Source organism: Thalia democratica, chromosome 4, assembly GCF_965202585.1.
Source record: "Thalia democratica chromosome 4, ktThaDemo2.hap1.1, whole genome shotgun sequence".
Taxonomy (NCBI): Eukaryota; Metazoa; Chordata; class Thaliacea; order Salpida; family Salpidae; genus Thalia; species Thalia democratica.
The window spans coordinates 28,312,147-28,337,840 of NC_139168.1; the positions used below are offsets into that span (position 1 = coordinate 28,312,147).

General features: G+C 26.4%; 1 protein-coding gene across 1 annotated transcript in view; it reads left to right on the forward strand.

Moving 5' to 3' along the window:
• Window positions 1–10,898, forward strand: part of LOC145834332 (zinc transporter ZIP10-like) — a 29,851-nt gene extending 18,953 nt beyond the window's left edge. Inside the window, exons 13-15 of the mRNA XM_082941734.1 lie at window positions 7,923–8,102; window positions 9,906–9,997; window positions 10,504–10,898. Coding sequence (XP_082797860.1) covers window positions 7,923–8,102; window positions 9,906–9,997; window positions 10,504–10,650 — 419 coding nt within the window. The 3' untranslated portion in view covers window positions 10,651–10,898. The remainder of the gene's footprint in view (window positions 1–7,922; window positions 8,103–9,905; window positions 9,998–10,503) is intronic.
• The last annotated feature ends 14,796 nt before the right edge of the window (window positions 10,899–25,694 follow it).

The following is a 25,694-nucleotide window of genomic DNA, read 5'->3' on the forward strand; positions in this document are numbered from 1 at the left end:
AGTCAGGAAATCAGGAAAAATTTGAAAAAATTACAAAAGTCAGGAAAAGTCAGGAATAAATGGGGGGTTTTGGAAAAAAGTCAGGAAAAGTCAGGAAATTTGATAAAAAAAAAGTCAGATTTTGTCAGTTAAAATTTACAAAATTCCTTGTTATCCAAAGCCTTCAAGTGGTAAAAGTTAATTAAAAGTCCTTTAAAGTCAGAAAAAAATTCCAAAATTTTCCTATAAATTTACAAAAATATTTAATTTTATTTCCAATGCCTTCAGCTGGTATAAATTAGTAAAATATCCTTTAATAAACTGCAAAATGTACCTTATATGTCGTTTGTTTATCTAGATACATTTATGCTAGGATTTGCTAAAAAAATGTTTCTTTTTTCAGACAAGCTGTGTTTATAAGGTAATAATACAAGTATTTTGCTGATAGGGCTGTTTATTACAAACATCAATCATACACAGATGGTTGAAGTGATGTACTGGAAGTTTGATAACAGAATTCAGCAAAAAACTATTGTTTATAACCTGTATTAAAGTTAGATTGGAAGCTTTATATAGTTTAAAGTGTTAGGTTATGTATTTTAGAATAAGTTTAATTTAAGAGCTTGATTTAGAAAAGTCAGGAAAATGTTGGTAAAAAGTCAGGAAAAAGTCAGGAAAAGTCAGGAAAATTTTCTTAGCTTGATGAGTGGCAACCATGCATAAGTATATCCTTAATTTTAATGAAATTGTTTTAGTATGCAATAAAGCAAGTTTTTTTTGATGTTATCGTTTATGTAAAATTAAACCACAAGAGAGTATAACACGACATTTATAAACGTATACTATTAATGTTTTCTGCATAAAACTTGATACTGTATAGTTGATTTGTATAGATGTTTCAATAAATTTTGAATGTAAAGTCTGAACTCTTAAAACTTTTCTTAGATGACATTTCCCTTTAAAAATGTATGTATATATTTTCAATGTTTTAATTCTAAGTTTTTTTTAGTAAAAGTTGTGGATAAATTTCACAAATACTGTAATCTATTGTCCTTTTAAAAACTAATTTATCACCAAGTCATCAATAATTTTCGATTTAATTGGAATCATGTGAAATAAACCAAATTGTAACTAATTGGTGCTTTTAAAGCCTAATAAATTAAAAATTTATATTAAAACTTCAAAACGAGCTGAAAGATTGTTTGAAGTCAGCTGCTGATAACAGCTGAATTTAAGTTTATTTTTATGTGTTGAACCATTAAAAAACATATAAATTATGGTTTTGACCATTTTTGAAGTACCAAAAGTTTTAAAAACCATTTACGAGCTAAAATAAAAAGCTTGGTGTTTTTTGTTCTAAAATTAAGCTTTTTCTTCGAAATACTAAGCACAGATTAGTCTTTTTTAGGTTTTTATCAAAACATTTTAAAAGGCTAATCTGTTTTTAGAAAAAAATGTTTAAGGACAACATTTTTTTAATTTTCCCATCAGAAAAAGTTGTCTAAATATATTAGAGTTTAAGGAAATAAAAATATTTTATTTGAATTTAGTTTTAATAGTTCATTTTTCTTACAAACAAATTTTAAAAATATTATTTTAACAAATACTATAAACTTTTTAACATGACTAATAGTTTTTGCGCAAATTGAAACATCAAATTTGTAATTTAATTAAATAATTATATAAAACAACTATTTTAAATGTAATTTGTTGGTTTTTCTTTTGAGGAAACTTTTTATAATCTAAACATACTTTAAAGTTCAAAATAAAAAAATAAATAAAAACAAAGTTTTATAATATAAATGACATAATTTAAATGTAACTTGTTATAAAAGCTTGAAAACTATTTCTAATTACGTATACAGTAACCTCTCGCATCTTTACGCACTCGTGGCGTTAAGCACTATCGTTTAATTACACATTTTGGAATTCTAAAAAATTCAAAAAAAAATTTTTTTAATATTTCGCAAATTATGTTTTTAATTATTTTTAATTTAAAATATGTTTTTAAATGCTAACTCACCTCTCTATATCTTTAGACTTAGTAAACTTATGTTCCTTGACTAATTGATAAACATTTAGTTATACCTCAGTATACCAGAAATTTTGTTAACAATAAGAGATTAAATTATAATTCTCAAAGAATTATGACAGTGTTAAATAATAAAAGTATAATCAATTAATAAGAGTTTAAAACACATATAAGCTATTGCCCTATATATGAACAAGTTAAAAAAATTTTATCATTTTTTTTCTTAAATGATAGACAACTTTTAAAATAAATAAAACTATTCATTGTTTCTTATATTAAAATTCTTACAATAGGAATTTACTAAATAATATTAGGAAGACTTTTTAAAAATTTGAAGTGAACAATTTGAAAAACACAAGGGATGATTTTCAATAAAATTTATATTTTTGAATTTTTAGTTTGTGCCTTCCATAAGGAGCCTATTGTAGTATCATAAACAATTTTTATTAAACATTTTTCTTATACTTTATATATTTTTGTTCAAAAGAAGAAATCCATAACAACACCAAATGCATATTTATGTAAAAGGCTATAGAAACAAGTTTTAACTAGACACCACACCATTTCTTAATTGTAAACAAATGCTTAACTATAAATTGAATTTGCTAAGTAAAATAGAATATAAATGTTAAATATCTAATAACTCACATATAAACAAATATAAAACCTACTTATTATTAAAATTAGTAAAATTTTTCTACAAGTATTTTTATTTTATATGAATTTAAATCCTTTTTTTTTTTTAAGTATAGTTTTATCTTTTGTTTTCATATTTATAAATAAAGTAAACAAATTGTTAAATATGGAAAAGTCCCCAGTCTGCTTTTAACTAGAAGCAATATAAAAAAAACAGACATTACAGTAAGTATATTTGGTACCTCTCGTATCTTTACGATCTCTCGTATCTTTACGCATTTATTCTGTGGACTCAATGTGCGTAAATAAGCGAGACTGTAACTAAGGTTATGTTGCTTTATTGTAAAACTTTAGATATAAACTGTATAAGTTGATACTATTTAAAGATTAATGGTCTTTTTATAAGCTATTAAAGGAATTACGTACAAATTTCTTAATAACAACCGTCAAATGATGCACAAAAAACCATTTAATCTGTAAACAGTTGGCCCTACCGCAAACCAGGATATAAATAGTGCGACTAACAATAGAACAATAAGTTGAAGAGAAAATTTTAAGTTTCACAACATAAAAAGGCCAATGCTTAATACCTAAGTGTACAAATAACTATAAGTAAAGCTTAGTACAAATAATTTGATTAAAAAAAAAATTACCTTATATGTTGTAAACACAATTAAAGTTGTTCATAAAGTTTTCTCAAATATAACAAAACGTCTTTTTAACAGCCTTGTGAAAATAATTCGGAAAATGAAAATAAATTTAAACAAAGCATAATGGCACGTAATACGTCATTTACAAAAAGGATGTAGTAATACACACCATTATTTGTTGAGAAAATGTTTTTTAACCTTTGTTAGCCTTTTGCACCATTTATACATCCATTTTCGAGTGAGGTAAAATAGCAGGAAATTACATTGCTGTTGAGAATATGTTAAGCGAACTCTGCGGTTTACTATCATTTCTAACTCGCTATCATTTCTAACCCGATCATTTCTAACCCGATCACTTCTAACCCAATCATTTCTAACCCGATCACTTCTAACCCGATCACTTCTAACCCGATCACTTCTAACCCGATCACTTCTAACCCGATCATTTCTAAACCAACCATTTCTAACCCGATCATTTCTAACCCGATCACTTCTAACTCGATCACTTCTAACCCGATCACTTCTAACCCGATCATTTCTAACCCGATCACTTCTAACCCGATCATTTCTAACCCGATCACTTCTAACCTGATCACTTCTAACCCGATCACTTCTAACCCGATCACTTCTAACCCGATCATTTCTAACCCAATTTAACCCAATCATTTCTAACCCGATCACTTCTAACCCGATCACTTCTAACCCGATCTAAGCCGACAACTACTAACCCGATCTGTATTATTATATTTGTTTATTATTGTTTTAAAATAACGATTTGTTTTAAAAACAAATTAATCTAAACAAAGTTTTTTTTTTTTTAATAAATTTTGTTAGTTGTTTTCAAACTAAAACTTAATGTTCAGATAGCTTTTGTTAATATTTAGTTTCTGATATTCATTGCTATTGGAAGTTTGTTATCCTACGCTAGACCCAGGCATCAAAGTCTGGGCCACTTAAACTGAATGACACTTAACAAAGAGACGCAAATTTATATACATTAAAATCATAAACTATAGTCTTATCTAGTATTTATAGATTAACAGCCAAATAATTTAACACTTAAGGATAATACTAATCGACTAACTTATGATTTGAAGAAGAAGGTTTTTAATAAATTTGGTTTTGACTCCATAATAAGCAAGTTTAACATCAATTCTTTCATCGATCAGTAAGTTCCAATAAAACCTAAAACAGTTGCACACAATTAATAATAAAAACTTCTTTAAAAATTTTTTTGATATCTCTAAAAATTTATTGTTTTACAGGTTTCCAAAAACACAAGAACTTAAGATTATTCAGCGATAATTAGATATGAAATATGAGTATAAGTTACTTGATTAATTTATATTTTTTTAAATTTATAATAAAATAATAAAATTTGTTTGTATTGTGAAACTCTAACATGGATTTCTAGAAAATTAGAGGTGCAAAAATCGTTTTTAGAAATTTAGAGGTGCAAAAAAACACCGAGAAAAAAGTCAATAGACTTCAAGCTGGCTTTACTGTATTTAACAAAAAGTAAATATGTTGCTTGTAATAATCGTCTGAAAAAATAGTTGATTAAAGTAAACAAAAAACTTGATGTAGTTTTTATAAACTTCTACTCCTAATTATACTTAATTTAACTATAATTAATTTAATACTCTGTTTCAAAATGTTTTTCAATACTTATTTCGTTTATACTTACGTTATTTCAACTGTTCACAATAAAGTAAATTTTAAAGAAATTATTGTCTACTAAAGTACTAATTTAAGTCGTAATTAAAACACATTGTATATTATATAGATTTAAGTGAAGGTTTTAAAGAAGATTACCTTGGAAAAATTTAATTAACCTCGGACTTGTTATACAAATAAACATGTCTGTTTAATTGTTAGTGACTTTTTTTTGCTCTAGGACTAAGTAGGAATTTATTAATGATGTGAAATCAAGACGGTCAATCGACGTAACATACTTTTGCAGTTTGTTATACGAAATTACTGTTTTAATATCTAGGTTATACCTAAAAATCATGATTTTTCACTTAATATAACAAAAGTATTTAATTTCTACTAGTGTTTGTCTGAATTCCATTATTTTAATAGGTCTATGCAAGTTGTATAACAATTTGTAATAGTTATTAAAATGAAACTTAAAAATAACCTACTATAAAGCGCTAATACATTAGTCAGAAATACTACAACATTTACAACAGACTTACATTGTAGTTTTTAGACCGTAATATAACGATTTTTGTATCTGAATTTTACAATTTTAAAGGTTTGCTTTTTAAAATTTGCTTATTATAAAATTATTATAGTCACGGGAACTATTTTAAGATCCATCTTAAATATAGTTGTAACTGCTTACTTTAAAGTTCTACAAAGAATAGTTTAAAATATTGTAAAGTAAACGATTAAGTGAATTGTATATTATTAACAAAAAAAGTCTGTTAAAGTAGATTGAAAGAACGAAAATATATGAAATAATGAAAAAAAATGAAATTATGTGTAGGAAGAAATATAAAAAACAAGGTTATAAAAATAAATTTAACTTATGTTTAGTTAATATTAAAATTAAGGTTTAAATTAACAATGTTTTTTACGTAACACATTAAAATCATAATGTTTAAAAAAAATAACTAAAAAAAAATACTTTAATAATTTTATAAAGAATAGTTAGTTTTTAAAGAAATCTAGATTAAAATTAAGAAATAAAATAAACAAGTAGAATGGGTTAAAAATGATCAGGTTAGAAGTGATCGGGTTAGAAATGATCTTGTTTGAAAAGATCGGGTTAGAAGTAATCAGGTTAGATATGATCGGGTTAGATATGATCGGGTTAAAAGTGATCGGATAAGAAATAATCAGGTTAGAAGTGATCGGGTTAGAAACGATCGGGTTAGAAGTGATCGGGTTAGAAGTGATCGGGTTAGAAATGATCGGGTTAGAAGTGATCGGGTTAGAAGTGATCGGGTTAGAAGTGATCGGGTTAGAAGTGATCGGGTTAGAAATGATCGGGTTAGAAATGATCGGATTAGAAGTTGAACGGGTTAGAAATGATCGGCTCCCGAACTCTGCATACAGTTCAATGTTTAGTAGGTTAAATTGTGGCTCCTATTTTATTTGCTGTTTAATTGTGGTAATTTTAGAAATTTAAAAAATTGTTTAAGCATATGATTTTTTAAATCATATGCCTAAAATGGTTTACATAAGCAGAAAGCGGTACTAAAATTGTAAAAACATCTAACTTGAAAGTAAATACGAGAAAACAGTAATAAAAATTATTCAAGTTAGATTTAGATAACATAAATTACTTAAGTGTTTTTAAAAATTTTATTTGAATTGTGTGGCCACTAAACCTTGAATCCTGGAAAAACCTGGAAGTTGGGAAATTTTGAAAAAAACCCGAAATTTTAAACAATATATACATGTTAAGTAGTTAAAGTTTTATTTCACACGAGAAATCTATAATATAGATAAAAACAATTGTCACCATCAATTTTTTTTTATTAAAAAACATATTTAAAGTAGATTTACAGTATCTTTTCAATATTTTTATGTTACTTAACACAGTTATAAACCTAAAACTTAACTTTATACTAGAAATAGACCCAAAAACGTGTACTTTTAAAACCTGGAAGAAATTTCTAAAAAACCAGTGGCCACTATGTAAACACCAATATTCTAAAACACTCAAATAAAAAGAAATATTAAGTAGATAAATTGAAATATTTTCTTACCTGCGTAGTCTAAAAAAAGAATAGAATATTCCATTTAACTGCTTATAAATTTTAATGACCACTTTCTTCATGACAAAATGGTTTATTTTTACCCACACCATTATTGAGTTACATCCTATCTTGAATAGCTAATAGCTATTTAATGGTGTTTTTCGTTAACAACTTCATACTTAACTCCTTATAAGGCTAATCACTTTCAGCTGCGAATATTTTTTTTTTGAAATTTAATTATTTTTTCCATTTTAGAAAGGATTAGTTTTTAATTTGTATAACAAAGTTTATGTATTTCACAAATCGACCATTGGCAGTAGTTTATATTTAAAGTATTCTTAATAAATTCAATCATTAGAATCATTTTATTTTTTAATTGAGTGTTAAAATCTAATTTAAACTTTTTAATTATACTAACCAAGCACGATTTTATTTTTTTGAACATTTGTTTGGTTTAAAGTTGTACTTTGTAAAACTTTGTCATTTTAGAATACGCAGGTTGAGAAAATATTTCAATTTATATACTTAATATTTAAATTGATTTAAGTGTTTTAGAGTATTGGTATTTACAGGGTCGCCACTGGTTTCTGAGAAATTTCTTCAAGGTTTTTGAAAGTACACGTTTCTGGGTCTATTTTTAGTTTAAAGTTCAGTTTTATATGTAAGGTTTACATAAAAAAGTCAATGAGTTTTACTTTTTTACAATTCACAGGGGCAGCATTTATTAATCGCATATACTGAAAAATATTAAAAATTTCCATTTCCACGTTTTCTTTTTTTTTCACACTTCAAACACAGGTATTCAACTTAATTGTTAGAAAACTTTTTATTCATAACCATATTAATTTTTTGAACTATTTTTTTTATAAATTTTCATTTCATATTTGTTTGCAACTTTTGGAAATTCTTTAGGCGCAGCATTCACGGGTTCGATGGCGGCGGGTCTGTCCACCAGCGTCGCCATTCTCCTGCACGAACTTCCGCAGGAACTTGGCGATTTCGCGCTGCTACTAAGGAGCGGAATGTCGATCAAGAAGGCCGTTCTCTTCAACCTCATGTCCGCTTGCCTCGCCTTCTTCGGAACTTTTATCGGTTTGTTATTGATTAGTTTTTTTATTAAAAAAACATTCAAGTATTTCATTTAAAAAAAGTAGTTTAAATTTTTGGATAATAGTTTAGCATTTTTGTTTGGGAAGAACACTAGATTTCAACGTTTAAATTGTTAGTGTAAAAAGAATTTCTTTAATTTTTGTTGGTTTGTTAGAAAAATATATTTTTTGCGAAATAATCAATAATAAAAATATAAATTTTAGACAAGCCGAAGTCTTAGTTAGATTATAGTTAAGATATATATTTTTTAAATGTACTAATAAATAAGAGTGATAGTTCAGTGAAAATAGTAATTAGTTGAAAAATAAGATGAGACAAATTAAATTAGCGGTTTGGCAATCCCTGAATAGGAAGTTGTGTGCTACTTTGATTGGCTGATATAGTAAGTTGTAGTTCATTTGAAGCTTAGTGTAAGCTTACGAAAGTTCAAAAATATTCTTTGAAATTAAAAAATAATAATTTTTTAATTTATTGAAGATGAAGGTTTATGTAAGCGATTACTAAAGTTTATTAAATTAATAACTTCAAGTTAGTTTACATTCTTAATACCCAAATACTTACAAGCTTTTTAAGGTGAATTTATATCTAATTTACTATTGTCAACGAACAAGTCTAAGTTGATCCTTATTTGGTAATTTTATAAATTCTTTTGTACCATAACAGTCCTTTTTTAATTTACGTTTAGTTTCTTATAGTAGTATCAAAATTAAGTTAAACATAATCAGTTCCCAACTAAAACTAAAAGCTATGAATTACTACTACTAGTGAGTTAAGTTAGTCCAAGTTTTAAACATTTACTCAATTTTTAAAGTTTCAGTATCTTTCTAGCTGTACTGTAAGTACATAGTGTAATTGAGTTCCATTCAATTTGTGGCGTGGCAAGTGTATATAGCAAATAAAGCAGAAAAAATAAACTATAAAGGACAAAGATATTACATTCTTTTTTTTTACATTTTTCTTTTTTTGGGTGGCACGCATGCGCCAGTGTCCCTCCCCACGCTACGCCCCTGGTTTGAACATATTTACTTTTTTCAAAATCAATTTAGTTTTAATTCATGTTTGATTAGAAAACAGTAAACGTATTTCATGTTTACACAAAACTTTAACAAATAAGTTCAAAAGTTTTTTATTTAATGAATTTTAAATAAATAAAAGGTTTTCGAAAAAAAAAAATTAAATACAACAAAATCCCTCCCGACATAATAACTGAAATTTTATATACTTTATGGTTTATTTTTTTTGTTATTTATGTCAAATGGTTACTTTTATGCTCATAACAAATTTATTTATTATGTAAACAATTATATATGACATCAAATACTCCATTCATGTTTGCATTGATAAAAAATAAAGTTGATTTTTTTAAATGGTAATTTCATGTGATATTGCCTGAAGCAACATTCAAACCAAAATTCAAATTCCATTGCAATACACAATATATCCGATTATAAGTTGTCCGCAAAAAATATTTGTAATTTAAATTTAGTAATGATATTGCGTAACACTATTGTGATTAAAAGTTATGATAAGTAGATTTCGCCTGGGCAGAATATGATAAAATAATCTAATCTGTTATTTTATTAAATATAAAAAATCACCCACTATTTAACCTGAGCAATCAAAGTACAATTTTGAGTTTTATTTATTAATTTTTTTGTTTACTCAACTGCAACTAGGCTTAACATTATGTTTATAAGTATTTTATTTATCTTTTAATCAGAACTTTTTTAAACCAAGCATAGTTTTTTGCACGCTTATTTGGAGTAACAAAATGTCTTATTACAGGATTGGCATTGGGAGAGATGACTGAAGGACTGAAACCTTGGATACTCGCCATGACTGCTGGAGGTTTTCTATACGTTTCACTCGTTAACATGGTTTGTTTGTTATATTGTTTAGAAAAAATATTATCGTGTTTAACTGATCATCTTGTTTATTTTTACAAGTACCTCATTTAATTAGTTTATTTGAAAATATCTCATGTAACTTGTTCTTCATGAGCAGTAAATATAACTTGTTTATTTACAAATACCTTAGCAGCTGATTAATTTATTTACAAGATCTCATACAAACAATTTAATTATTTATATTTACTAAACTAGTAGTTTTTTTTTACTAAATCTCATATAAACAAATGATTTATTTATATTTAACTCAACAACTAATTAATCTATTTACATTTACCTCATGCAACTTTATTGTGTACTAATAATTTAAGTACTTAGTCTTCAGTCAGAAATTTCTTTAATAACTAATTAAATCTTTAAAAGTATTTAATAAAGCTTAATCATTTGATCACAAATATATCATGTAATTAATTAATTTTCCAAAATATTATTTTTTTTTATACAATTATTTTAAATATTGTTTATTTTTCAAACAGCTTCCGTGTGTGGTAGCAGAGGCTGGCGACAGATCCAAGGGTTGGTTCAACTTCTTCATCATCAACCTCGGAATCGTGTCGGGATTCCTCATTATGCTCTTCATTGCTTTGAACGAGGAGGCGTTTGAGAATATAATTCCTCATTAAATTCAAATAAGTTTTTTCCCAACGATGAGAGTTTCTGAATTCCCCCCCCCCGCGTTTTATATAGTGTGCTTAGAGGAGGTTTTAGGGATTTATCTTTAAAACTTTTTACCCGTCCTTTTATCACGGCACTATTTAATTTTAACTGCACCTTAATTAAAGTACCAGCATAAAGTTAATTTTATAGGCAAATTTATTAATTTTTCAAAAAACATAAAACTTAGATGTCAATTATTTTCCTTATCTTAAAAGCTATCTATTTTTTTTTTATTTTAGAGAACGCACCCTTGTCTTTAATTTAAAATATAAAAGTTTGGTTTGAAGTTGGAATTATTTCATGGGGTCCCTCCAAAAATATAGGTTTTTTTTTTCAATATTATTGCCTTAGATCCAAAAATAAATATTTACATTTATAATTAAAAATTATTTTAGTTTAATTAAATTTGTTGTAATTCACATTCTTAATAATTTTTTTTTTCCTTTTATCAATTTTTTATCTAGGAAATGGCCAAGGCAAATGATAGTGTAATATACATCATTTTGCTTTGGGGCCAAATCGTAAAAGATATTAACATTATTTATAAAATAAACATTTAAGAGTTTAAATAACATGCAAAATAAGGGAAAAAACAAAATACAAGAAAAAAAATGATATTTATTTTTGGTTTTAAGGCAATAATAATGTTTCAAAAAACCTTTATTTTTGGAGGGACCCCATGAAATAATTCCAACCCCAAACCAAATTTTTTTTTTTAATTAAAGACAAAGATGCGTTCTCTGAAAAAAAAAAATTTAGATAGCTTTTAAGATAAGGAAAATAATTGACAATAAAGTTTTATGTTTTTTGAAAAATTAATAAATTTGCCTATAAAATTAACTTTATGCTCACATTATATTAAAGTACCCACATTTTGATACACTATTTACAATTTTATTATGAAAACCTTTTTTTTTTTTTTTGGTTTCGTTAGTATTTTTAATGTGTTTTATTCAAATTTGTTGCTAGTCAAAGCGTTTTTATCAAAAAAAAATACTCCGTTCTGAATTTTAAATCAATGAGTTTTACGATTTCGATACAAAAAATGAAGCACACATTGTGTAAGAAAATTTTACAAACGGTTACAATTCTTTTACATATAGCTGGCTGCTAAATTAGAAAACCTATTTTAATATTATATATTTGACGACGGTAACTTTTGTTTTAAAATAATTAGATGCGTCGCGCTATAAGGTCAATCATAAATAGCTTTCATCTATTTAAATGTATCGCTTTTTCTTAAGTGAAAAATTTATGGCTTTCACTAATTTATTTCAACTAGTATTAACATTTCAAAGAATTTTTTATTTTCCGTTTTGTGAAATGTTTGCTTTTTAATGTGAATTTACTCTTCATTATTAAGAGTAGCTTATATGTGTTGTTTGTCCTTTTTAAATAATTTATTTAGTGACTTTTTTTGTTTCATTTGTATTTATTCGGTATATTGACCATTGAATAAAATTTTGGACGGAAAAACAGCTTTTTAATTTTTTCTTAATATAAACATCTTGAATTATCATAAAATTTGATATAAAATACTAAGAAAAGTTATAAGACTTAATTTTTCGTAAATCTTTTTGAACGCTTAAGCTAAAAGTATAGATAGTTTTTAGTTAAACAATTTTGACTTAATTTATTATGTAAGGTTGTATTTAGGCCAGGGTTTCCCAAACTCATTTTCTAAATCGCCCCCTTTTTAAAAATTTGAAAAATAATCGCCCCCCACGATTTTACAAAGTAGTTTTTCTCTTGAGTACAAACTTTTGAGCTGAAAAAGTTGTGTTCGAAATGTAATTTAGTCTGGTACTTCTTATGCACGCCTTTTTGGGCTGTGTTCAAAGTAGTTTATAGGGCTTGAGAAAATAAGTTACATTTGTTTTCTTATAAGCCCAATAAAGTGTATTAAAATACTTAATTATAAAAAAACGTTGTGTATTCTGTAATCAATCCTGTTTAGATATGAAATGTTTTGAAACTAATGAAACTTTAAGGATAGTATTGGACAACTTCTGTAGTCAGCAATTCATAATTACTATAAAATCTTTTCTAGTTTTAACTTGTTAAAAGAATGTATTTGCGGGCTGCATAATTTAAAAAAATAAGGTATAGGAAAATTAAAAAACTCGAGCAGAATTGCAATAAAATTATTTAGTATTATTGTGATCTAGGAAATACTATTGTGAACTGAAAACCAAATTGAAAGTGTATTTCAAAATATTAAGTATCAAAAAACTAAATTTTGTTTATTTTGCACAAGTAGTTTTCAAGTTATTTAGCGGGTCGAAATTTGACTGGATCTTAACCGTACGTTACCCATCTAAAATCTTAACTTAAAACTGACATTATAATTAATCTCTCATATTCGGACATTTAGAAGTTAATACTAAGTAACTTATTTAAGCCGCACAATATACTTAAATTATTTGATAAATAGGTATATTCTAAAATTACTATACCAGAGATTAAAAAACTATAAAAGAATGAACAGTTTATTTTACAAATAATAAAATAAATATTAAAACATAATTTCTGATCTAGTTTGAGGAAGTTTGACCGACTGGTTGATTATCTCACATGAAAAGTGGTTTCATCAACAGCTTCAGTTAATGCAGTAAAATTATTAATTTCAATGCTAAGATATATTATAAGCAAGTTAGTTGTAAAATTTAAAACTTTATTTAAAATGTTTTGTAGTAGAATACCATTAAAGAGTATTTGACTTGGAATAACCTTTAGGAAACTAAACCTTAATTTTAACAATTTCTTTTTTCTTAACTTAAATTCAAAAAAAAATCAAAAATTTTACAGTTAATTTTGTGAACAGAAAGTAATCGATTAAAAAAATCTTTTAATTAGGTTAAATTTTTTTTTGTAACTGTAGCATTCTTTTTGATGGCTTATTTAAAACTGTTTAAATTTATTTTTTCTCTAATTATTAGCCTATAATAATTTACCAGAAGAAAATAGTGAAAATCTAAAAACTAGTTTTGAACTATTAAAATAAACAACATAATCTAATTGCTAATATATTAAAAATTAAGATAAAACAAAAAACAGTTGTATTAATAGTTTAAAATTCCTTAATATATAGATTTTTCAACAATAATAAATCAAGTAAGAAAATAAAATTGAGTTTAAGAATCTTTTAAATGAAAAATTTAAAGTCAATTCAAACAGAGACCTCAAATATATACTCTTTTAAAACGAAAAAATAAATTTGAAATAAAAACTTTAATAGTTATCTTCTTTTTTTTATACAGATTAAACAAGTAATAAAAAAAAATATGTCAAATAAATTTCTTTAAAACAAATACTTTAATCACTATGCTATAAAAAATTTTAGTGTAATGTTTAACGACAAATATAAACTACAAAGTTATACAGGTCAAAATAAAACTATTAACAGATTTAAAACATAAACCATATAATAAATACAGTAGACTTCCGCTTGAGTTCGCACTTTGAACAAAATCAAAAAGTACAAACTCAAAAATTATTACCATTTTTTTTACAAAATGATAATTTTAAATATGTTATATGCAATAACGTTATGCATAAACATGAAATCAACTAAAACATAAAACAAACATTCATTAAAAAACAGACCTATATAAGCTATTAAATATTATGTATTTTTTGTTTTATTAATACTTAGTTAGTAATAGACTTTATTTAAGTTAAATTTTAGAAATTAGAAATTTGCACTTTTTTTTGGGTAAAAAATGCGAACTCAAGAGGAAGTCTACCGTAATTAATATTTATTAGGCATTATGCAAACCTGATGTAGAATAAATAACTTAATAAAATTTTTATTATAAAAAAACTACTTAAATACAATACAAACCAGGTTAAATAAGAAGTATTTTAAAAAATCAAATAAAACAAAATAAACTTTCATAAAATAACGCTGCTACTGAAGTCTAATATAATGTGAAGGATGAGTTTTAAGACTGCTTGCAAGTTTTTTAATCTGATTCTTAATCAGTAAAATAAAGTCTCCTTTACAAATATCTAGATTAGATCTTTTGCTCAAGATGTTGATAACTGAACTGAAAGCTTTCTCAACAACATAGCTAGAAGGAAAAACTATAAACAACAATCTAAATTCTTCTCAAATGATTGGATACTTTTGCCTTAGTTTTTGTTGATTCCAAAAGCTTTTATATCGTTATTTGGAAAAATTTAAATAAGTTCAAGGTCAGTTTGTAAGTCTGAGAAGGTTTCCTGTAAGTCGTTTACTTCAAAAAGATCTGCCTCGAAGGGATCTATATTTTTATCTATATGATAGCTTTTTTGTGTCAAATCGAAATTTTACTACTTAATATGTTAAAATTGTTAAAAATTCTAGATTTTTTAGGTATTTTTATTTTTGCCTAAACTGTCAAATTCCAGGTTTTTCCAGGTTTCTAGGTAAATTAGCAACCCTGTATAGTTTTATTTCTTAGTCTAACTTAGTGACTTTTCAAAAAAACAATTGGAAGTATCATGAGGTGATATAACTATCACCTCATGATATTTTTAATAAAAATAAAAGTATACAGGGTTGCCAGTTTACCTAGAAATTTAATAATATATAACATAGATTTTTACAAACCATTTATGATCCCAAATAGCATTTATGTCAGGTTATAAAATGGTGAGAGGGATTCCGATCGTCTATGATCTATGTAATTGTTAAATAAGAAAATATATGAATGAACATATGTAATTTACTTAAAAGTAGAAGTCATAAGTACTTGATTTCTTTCTCTATATTTTACATAAACAAAATAAACTTTTTTTGTTTAAGTTTTACCTCAAGGTCATATATTTAATAGCAAGCTAAAATTAGTAACATAGCAATATAAAAAGTAAAAGTTTTATGACAGCCCAAAATTTTAAAATCGCCCCCTTTTCGCCCCCTTACTAGTTATCGCCCACCCTTTCGCCCCCTTACTAATTATCGCCCCCAGGGGGGCGATATCGCCCACTTTGGGAAACCCTGATTTAGGCTAAAATAGTTAAATAGAGTAGTTTACTTTTGATATTTAAAGAGTTCACAGTCCAAGTTGAAAGTTTGTACTACAAAGTAAGCTACAGCAGCAATTCTTAGCATTAGAATAAAAAAAATTATCAAGTAAACATGATTACAAGACTATACAAATTCTGACAATTTATTGCTTAGAAAATATTTTAAAGGGCCACATCTCAAAAAATTATTAAAAAAAGTAGTTGCGTCACATACAATTTATAAATTTTTATTAAAAATTTCAATTCATAATTTTAAAAAGTGTTTTATTTTAGTAGTTTTTAGGACCTTTTTTGACCATATCTCAAAAAAAGTTCAATGAAAATTATTTTGTAGGTATATATAATAGGATTACAATAGTTGAAAACAAATTTATTAAAATAGATAACTCATAACTAATAATTGTTATAATTTGAATAGTCGTGCACCCAGTAATGATATTGCTATTAAATGTTAAGCTATATAGAAAAAAAATCCTTATCAATACCATTTATTTTACCAAGGTTTAAAAACGATAAATATTGTATGAATTGTATGGTACAATCAAAAAGTTATACACTTAGAAAGTTTTAAACCGTTAAAATATTTAATGTCAAAAAATACTTTTTCTATAAGTAAAAGGTACTTGAAAATGTAACAGATTTTCAGACAAATTAATTAAAAAGCTTTTAAAGTGCATTTGGTTTTGTTAATTATCTCTTATAAACAGAAAAACTCCCTTTAAATGACAACATTTCAAGATGTAGAAGATTGTATTTGTTATCCTTGGTATTCCTTTATGCTATATAAAAATGTAATTTTTTTCAAATACTAATAAATATTGTAATATAAGAATGCCTTTTTATGTTATATATTATAACATTTTAAAACGACTTTTGAAAAATGTTTAAAGTGATTTCATTTAGAGTAAACATTTCAACGTGTTTATTAGACCAACTTATCTAACAGGTAAATCAACAACTTCAAAAAACCGCGAATTAATAAACAAATTAAACGTTTGGCCGAATATAATTTGTTATTGAAAAAACACAATACTTTTTAAGGTGTTAAGTTAGGGGTGGGCAACTTTTTTAAATCAACGGGCCGGATCCGAAAAAAACTTAGTCTTTTGCGGGCCGGAGCGTTTCGAATTAGTGACTTACCGGATCTAGCCGAATAATGACTTTCTAGATCCGAATCCGACTGGATGCTAATTTTAAGTCGAGATCCGTATCCGGTCGGATTCTAATTTAAATAAAATTTTCGGAACCGGCCGAAGTCTAATTTTATTGATACAGTTAATCACTTTTTTGAACCCATCAAATTCACAAAACTTTCTCATATCTGACAACTTAAGATGTAGATTGAGACATGTCAGATGTTTAAATAATGTCTATAAATAGAATTGACATTGTAATTGACAAAGGTACGGATGTAAAATATCGTACTTAAAAAAGCACTTTGTTTGGGGTAATTTGACCAAAAGATATTCCAACTAAGTTACGACAACACAAAATATTAGGACAAAATGGTGTATTTATAAGTACCCATGAATTTATAAAGATGTTTTTAGCATGTTTTAAAGTCAAATTCTTACAGGTTTGTTTTGTACACATATGATACAAAGTTTTATAATTATTTTATAAAATTGACCCTTTGCAGGCCTGTCACTTCGCACGCGGGCCGGATCCCATAAGTATAAAAAACGGTCGGGGACGGTCATTTTCAGTCTGCGGGCTGGGTCCGGCCCGCGGGCCGTACGTAGGCCACCCCTACGTTAAGCTGAATTTATAGACGTAAAATTAAGTGGTCGTTATTTTATTTTAGATAAAAGATTTTAAAATTTTTAATATTTTAGAACATATATTTATATACTTTTTTAATTTGAAATTGAACGTTAGTTCATAAATATTGTAGATATCAATCAAAATCCAATACAAAGCATAATGATTGTAAACTGTAACAGTTTTATTCAAATTTTCAGTTTGTAAGTAAAGCTTATTTAAGAACTGCTTTTTAATTTTTGTGTTTTATTTAAAATTAACTTAATTAAAGGAAATTAGTGTTTTATTCTGACAGAAATACTATTTTTTTTAAATAGTCGATAGTTTGCCGATAACTTTGATATGTTAATGAAGCTATAATTATCATACAAATAGATTACAACCTTACATACTTATTTATGTTACTTTAAGGCACCAAACAACTTTTGCTTGTTTTTGCACGGGGCATAAGTACGGATTAAGTGGTTTTAGTTTAAAATGCATTTTAAACTTTCCAACCATGGATCGGGTAAAAAATGGTGACTCATCAAAATCTTCTTCGTAAGAACTTGTCTTTCAAAACACTGTTCAATCGGAAAACAACTAATAAACTAGTCATGCAAGACCTTTAAACATCTCGTATTAAATTTTATATTTGTTTTTCGTAGTTAAAAGAAATAATTGTTTTTTTTTTGTGCTATTACTATACTAAGTCAATTTAGATATTAAAACTCAACGCATGAAGTTGTTGTCACAATTACAAAAATTGACTCTTTAAAACTAACTACATACAACTGATATAAATTAGATAAATAATACTCTACTTAATGTTTTAGCTATATAAATAATTAAATTTAAATATACAGTCGAAACATTTATGAAAGTTATTGCAAGTTAGTGAGCTTTGAGTTTGAAGTTCTGTTTCTTTCGTTAGATTTTATCGAAAAGCTTTATTTTCATGGAAGAGTTGTACCTAAGTCAAAAAGAAAATGCAAATAAGGTAATATATAAGGGTTTCTTAAAATGACTGTATCTGTTTACATTGAAGTAATATACTGTGACTAGATATTTTAATGAATAAATTAGTTATTTATTTAATTGATTTTTTTATTCTAAACTTTTTTTTTAATTTATAAGGAGTTATTCACAGCAAAACTACCAAAAAGTATTTTAAAGAAAAAAACTATTTCACGAATTTAGTGGATACAGATTTATCTCATTTGTCTACTGTGAAAAGCACTAGTTTTGTAAAACTTCGAAACCACATTATAGATAACGAGCAGTTATATTGTTATAATATTTTTATTTAAAACTGAAAGAAAAAGGATGAATAATATTTAGTGGTATCTTACGTATTTTTTTAAGTATCTTATAATTAATCTAATTTTCTGTACATGACTATATTTTTGCATAGGTTTGCAAGTTTAAATAACATTTTAGGCTTATCACTTCTCATAACACTTTTAATTTTTGTGTGTATAAACTAATTTACATTTGTTTATTACTGTTTGTAAAAATAGTTTGATAGTCAAATGTACGTAAAACAGTGTTTATTTCTAGTGATCTACCGGATCCAAGATCCGGATCCGGTCGGATCCTAAACTAAAAAAAGTTCCCAAACCGGATCCGGCCGGAACCTAGCTGAGATTTGGCTGGATCCGGATCCAATTAGTTTGGAAAGACTTTGTTTTCCGCTATCAGTTTCTTTAAATTTTATATACTTATATCATTATGTTTTAAATATTTAAAGTATATAAAATTAGTCAAGCGAACCAGACTAACTAAAGTTTAAGTAATTTAATTATTTGTTGTAAACAACATACAAGTACCGTTAGAGTAAAAATAGTGAGTTGTTAATTTAAATTTTGTTTGCAGACTAGATTGTTTTACTGATACTACAAATTAGTTATATTTATAAACTTATTTTTTTCAAATATAAATATATATCTAAGTTTTAATGCATTTCAACTTGTTAAAAGTCTTTACAGTTTTAACTTAACTATTTTATTTTCATTTATATGTACCAATTCAGTAAGAAACACATTCTACGTTTAAAATTTATTCGCATGACGACGTTTCGACTTTCAATAAGTCATTATCAACAAATTACTGTGCAAAAATAAATAAAATTAGTGATAAACAACTAAGTATACAAAAAAAATTTTTCTAAGTGATACATTATATAAAAATTTTATAAATTAAGATTATAAACTCTAATAAAATAACATTTTACATAAGTACTAACAAATTGTTAAACTAATATATATCAAACTAATCAAAAATTCTTAATGTATGGGTAATACCCGGTTTAATTAATTGTTTATTTAAAATTGGATTATAGCGTTTAATTAGTAGAGCTTCACTTATCATGGTCTCAAATTTATTTCTACATTCTTTCAAAATTCCAAAATTGTTAGCAGTTATTTTTTCATTTTTACAAACATTACAATTGCTAATATGGTCCGATACCGATGTTTTGCCCTTTAAAGAGCTCTAATACTGTGGTTTGTAAACAGAGCGAGAATTATAGCTTCTACGCATCACATTTACAAACAAGAAATCACAAGCTTAAAAGAAAAACTCTTTAAGAATGGTTATCCAAAGAAATTTGTTGATGACATAATTGAAAGATCTCTTAATATTAATAAAGACTGCACTAAACAAAAACTAAGTAACTCAGACTTCAAAAATGTTGTAAAGGTACCTTATATTGGAAAACCTAGTATCGAGTATAAAAAGAAACTAGAAAAGCTTCTAAACAACTACATCGAAGAATTCAAAGTAATTTTTACCACAACAAAAGTAAGCAATTACTTTAGTAATAAAGATAAGACACCCCATGAATTAAAATCAAACGTGGTCTATGAGTATAAATGCTCTTATGATAAGAGTATCCAATATATTGGATTCACTTCACGACCATTAGTAGAAAGAATTAAAGAACATTTAAAGGGCAAAACATCGGTATCGGACCATATTAGCAATTGTAATGTTTGTAAAAATGAAAAAATAACTGCTAATAATTTTGGAATTTTGAAAGAATGTAGAAATAAATTTGAGACCATGATAAGTGAAGCTCTACTAATTAAACGCTATAATCCAATTTTAAATAAACAATTAATTAAACCGGGTATTACCCATACATTAAGAATTTTTGATTAGTTTGATATATATTAGTTTAACAATTTGTTAGTACTTATGTAAAATGTTATTTTATTAGAGTTTATAATCTTAATTTATAAAATTTTTATATAATGTATCACTTAGAAAAATTTTTTTTGTATACTTAGTTGTTTATCACTAATTTTATTTATTTTTGCACAGTAATTTGTTGATAATGACTTATTGAAAGTCGAAACGTCGTCATGCGAATAAATTTTAAACGTAGAATGTGTTTCTTACTGAATTGGTATTTAAAAACTCCAGTATCCCCACCTGCTTTTTACTTTCATTTATATGTATTAAAAGTTGTAAAAACTTTACTAATACAGCTCGTTTAATATTTGGTTACTAAGACTTTAAGAGGCAGCAATTGTTCATCAAAACTTTCTGCGCGACAATGCATTTAACATAAAGGCTGGTTTGTTGTTCTTATAATCTTCTTCAGCAGCCTGTTTCATTCAACCGCTTCAACTGATAATTAATGATTCACTGTTTTCAGAAAACAACATAAGTGTGTTAATATCTAAGGCCCGTCAAACTGTTGGCCACCTTAATCATTTTTCTACAGCGTGCAAGCAACTAAAATAATCAAAGTCAGTTTAGGTTCATCAGTGTCAATGCAAAAAGCCTTGCTACTTGTGCAAGATGTTGAAACAAGGTGGAACTCAACCTACCTTATGCTGAAAAGTCTAGAAAAATTAAGAACAATTGTCCAGAACTACGTGGCTTACAACAAATTTAGACCCAAAAATATTCTTACAGCTGATGAATGGAAACTTGTTAGCCTTGTTAATGAGCTGCTCCGAACCCTTTTACATAGTAACGCAGCAGTGTAGTAAAAACAACGCATTGCTGTCAAGTGTAATGCCGCATGCAGCAGTACTAAAAACGATTTTTATCATGAAGTTTATAGTCCACTAGGTCAAAGCAGTTCTACAAGCTTAGCAACCTTCGTAGAAAATGTAAGAGAGGCTTTCAAAATAAGGTTTTATACTAATAATAACAGCACACGAATAAACCTTCATAATAACGACTTGTTTTTACTCACAACAGCTGTTAATCCACGGTATCTCTTGACCTTCCCCTGCTAATCTCAAATAGAAGGTTGTAAGGCTACTGAAATCAAATGTAAAAAAATAAAGTTGTCGTGAGACTGGTCGAAGTGGTCAAGTTCCCCTAGTACCGTCAAATAAACCTAAAACTAAACTACCTATAAATGATGTCCCCAAAAGTTTTTTGTCGTTCTATTCTACATTTAAATCGAAAACAAGTGATCAACAAGATTCAGTTGATCAAGAGATTGAGACAAATTTTTTTTTGGCTGAAAAAAATTTATCTGACCACCATGTTCCGTTTATTCTGAAATGTTATTTTCAGACGCTGGTATTTTGTACGAACAAAATCGAAATCAATTGCTTCCAAATTAGCAAAAGACTTTTATATCTTCAAAAAAACTGGAAAAAACAAGTTAAGGTTTCTTTGCAGCTTAATGGCGTTGTTATGAGTAAATGTTATTTACTAAATTACTTACTTTTATATATGTAAAGTAAACATAAACAGTTACTAAAGAAGTTAATGTTTATCTTATAGTTCGAACTTTTATAAATAATAGTATAATGTAAAGCTTAACATAATTAAAATAAATAAAGTTCTTAATGTTTAAAGCATTGTACATTTAATTTATTCTTGTTTTACGTCATACAAGGTACAAAATTCAAGTTTAATCATATAAGTAGCTTGAAATTTAACACTTAAACTTAGATTTCATATAAGTAGATTTTTAATTTAACGTTCTTATTCCTAATGTAAAAATATAACTTTTAGATATTGTATAATTTAGATATTTTGATATTTAGAATAACATTGTGTCTTTTTGACATGTAATGCATTGGTAATGCATCCCTGATATTAAGTGTAGAATATCAAAGTGAAACTGTACAGCCAATCATAATCAGCAAATTGCTAATTACTTATTATTATTATGCAAAAATTGCATTTATCTAGTTTGTAAGTTACAAACAAATATTTTTATTTTACTATTTTTACTAAATAAGGGTATTATAATATCTCAATTTTATAAATTTATTATACCTGAAACTACACAAAACTTAAAACATTTAGGATCCGGAACCGGATCCGGCTGGATCTTAATTAACAAAAATAAATCTGGAACCAGATCCGGCCGGATCCTAGTTCTAAAATAAGGTCTGGACCTGGTTCGGGCAGGATCTTAAACTATAAAAAAGATCCAAATCCTGCCGGGACCTAAATAGTAGATCACTATTTATTTCTTTTAACGAATACAAAAGATACCTCAAAAAACATAGATGTCCCAGAAATAAGTAAAAACATATTTAAATTGCAATATATTTTGAAAACACCAACATCTTAGCACCTGATAACTTAAGCACTTATTTTTCTTTACTGATTAAATCCATTGACTTTTATTTATATAAACCGAGTGATGATAGACTTAGCCATTAAGAAAGTGTCTATATCTTATTTAAGACATACTGTTTATAGGAAAACAATAGTTTTAAAGCTGAACAATTAAAAATGTTACAGCTTTACTATAACAAAGTTGGCATAAATTTAAATTTAGAAATTAAAAAATGCTTTTTAGTACTCACGAATTATTTTTGTTTTAACTTCTTAATAATAAATATTAGTAAAGTTTATTACAACCAAATTGTAAACTGCAGAAAAAATATTAAAATGTACATATCAAAAAAATTCTAAATTAACTGTTATGACTAAGTACAAACTTGTATAATACGTTAAACAAAAAACATATATTAAAAACATTAGCAACTTCAATTATATAGTCAAGTAAAATAGTGATTTATAGCCAAAATCCCCGTCAAAAACAATAAGTTAATATCTTTCTTTGACTTTGCTTTTTAAACCAAAAGTAAAAATTTCTTCAAACTAATTTTTTTATTCATAATGTACGCAGTTTAAATTAATAAACATATTTCTTCTACTTTAACATTATAAATATTTAATACTTTATCTAAAATATTTTGCAATTTACTGAAAATTAAAGCATCTCTTATTCACTAATGGATACACAATATCTTCAAAAAACTGTAATACTGGCCGAAAAGTTTTTTCGTGCACCAGGTTCTTAGACCAAATATTTTTACCTCTTATTTTTAAACTTTAATAAAGAATAAAATACACTTTGAATTTAAAAAATCTCATTTTTTCATACTAATTTAATATATATCGGCCTTATATCGTCAGAGACGTAAAGTACAGAATATTAACAAATGAAATTATAAAAAAAAAACTTAAGCAATTAATGCGAGATCGAACGAAAAACAAATCAATATATATTTTATCAATAAACTAGAATAAAAATCAAGCTTGATAAAATGGTGTAAGAAGTAAATAAATTTACTTTATGATTAACAAAATAAGACCGGCAAACTGCAGTCCGCGAAATGCATTTTGGCACAAAAAAAAATTTTTTTGTTTTATATACAGAATAAATGTATTAGTTCTGACAAAACTGATCTCTAATAGTCATCGTTTTTTTCATATTTTTCCTGTATTTTTTTAAGGAATGTTTCCAATAAGTTTGAAAAACAAAAACATACATTTAGTCAGTTTAAGGTTTTTGGAAAACTAATGATAACAAATCTGTGGTCTACCTACCTTTTGTATCAAAAACTTTTTTTAAGTTGACTTTGTCTCAAAAATAAATTTAAAGTTTTTATTTTATGTAAGATGTAACGGGAAATAATTATTTTATTAATTTCAGTATGTAATTGTTTGTAAAAAAAATAAAACCTCCTCGTTTTAATAGAATACTCAGGCTTAATATATACATAGTAATTACTTCTTATTTAATTAGGCTTCATAAAATACATGATTTTTTACGTAAGTTATTAAAATAAAGTACTTCTTTATTAAGCAATGTTTCAATACTAACCCTAAAGTAAATAAATATCTAACACTTCACATCAAGAAAGTTCAAGAGTAAAAAGCTTTTATAATCGTACAGTTATTAGCTAAATTTATGATATATTAAAACAAACTTAAATTTTTGTTGCTTAGTTTATCATTCTAGTTTCTTACAAGTTATTTTAGCCAGTATTTATTTCGGCCATCATCAACGAAGTTGAGATGTTTTATGCAATCGATAATAAACAATGAATTTTACCGCAAGATCAACAACAACAGCATCCGAGACATTTTTTCAACTTTACCCACAAATGGTCGCTTCAGTACTTCGTACTTAATCCCGCTTGTTTAAGTTCACAATAGCAGTTTCTCGCGACTATTCCTGCCTGATGAGTCCTAATAAGGACGAAACCGGTCGTAGGATTGTCTCGGATGCTGTTGTTGTTGATCTTGCGGTAAAATTCATTGTTTATTAAGTTATTTTAGGAAGTAATGACGTTTTGTTGAAGTTAATTTTGAAAGTGTGTTTTAAAAAAACAAAAACACAGCACTTATCATTATGGTTTGTAGTAAATAATTAATACTTTTATCTCTCTCTTTGAAACAACTGAATGCAGGCTAACTACGAATATACGTTTTATGTATGTTTTATTTATCGCTTGATTGTTACTTAATTGCAATTTCGAAGCCAGGTGTCAATTAATTGAAGGAGCAGTCATTTAAAAATCAATATTTTAAAACTAGCGGTTCTTAAACTTAACAATTTTGAATGTGATAAACATGTTAATTAGGCAATTTTGCGGTTACAATAGAAAGTATTAATGCTTTGTCTACAAAAACATCTAAAACCTTATTTTGTTTTGAAGTGTTACTTTTTTCATAGAAAAGAGGTTATGTTGTGCGCTTGATTAGGCAAGCCAACCGGCCAATGCTATAACTTGTAAAAACTAGCGCCTTTTAAGGTCAAGCTAACAATTTTAATTGCTTTTGGGAGTTTTTAATTTATGCTGATTGCAGCAAGTTTTTTGGGGTAGCTTTGGATTTCCATTACAAGCTTTAACCAATCAGAGCCAACTTTGTTTTGACTGTATTAACAGTATTTTAATAACAACTGATGCTAAACTGAAAACTATTTGTATGTAATAAAAAGTGATCTACCGGATCCACTATTTAAGACCGGATCCTAAAT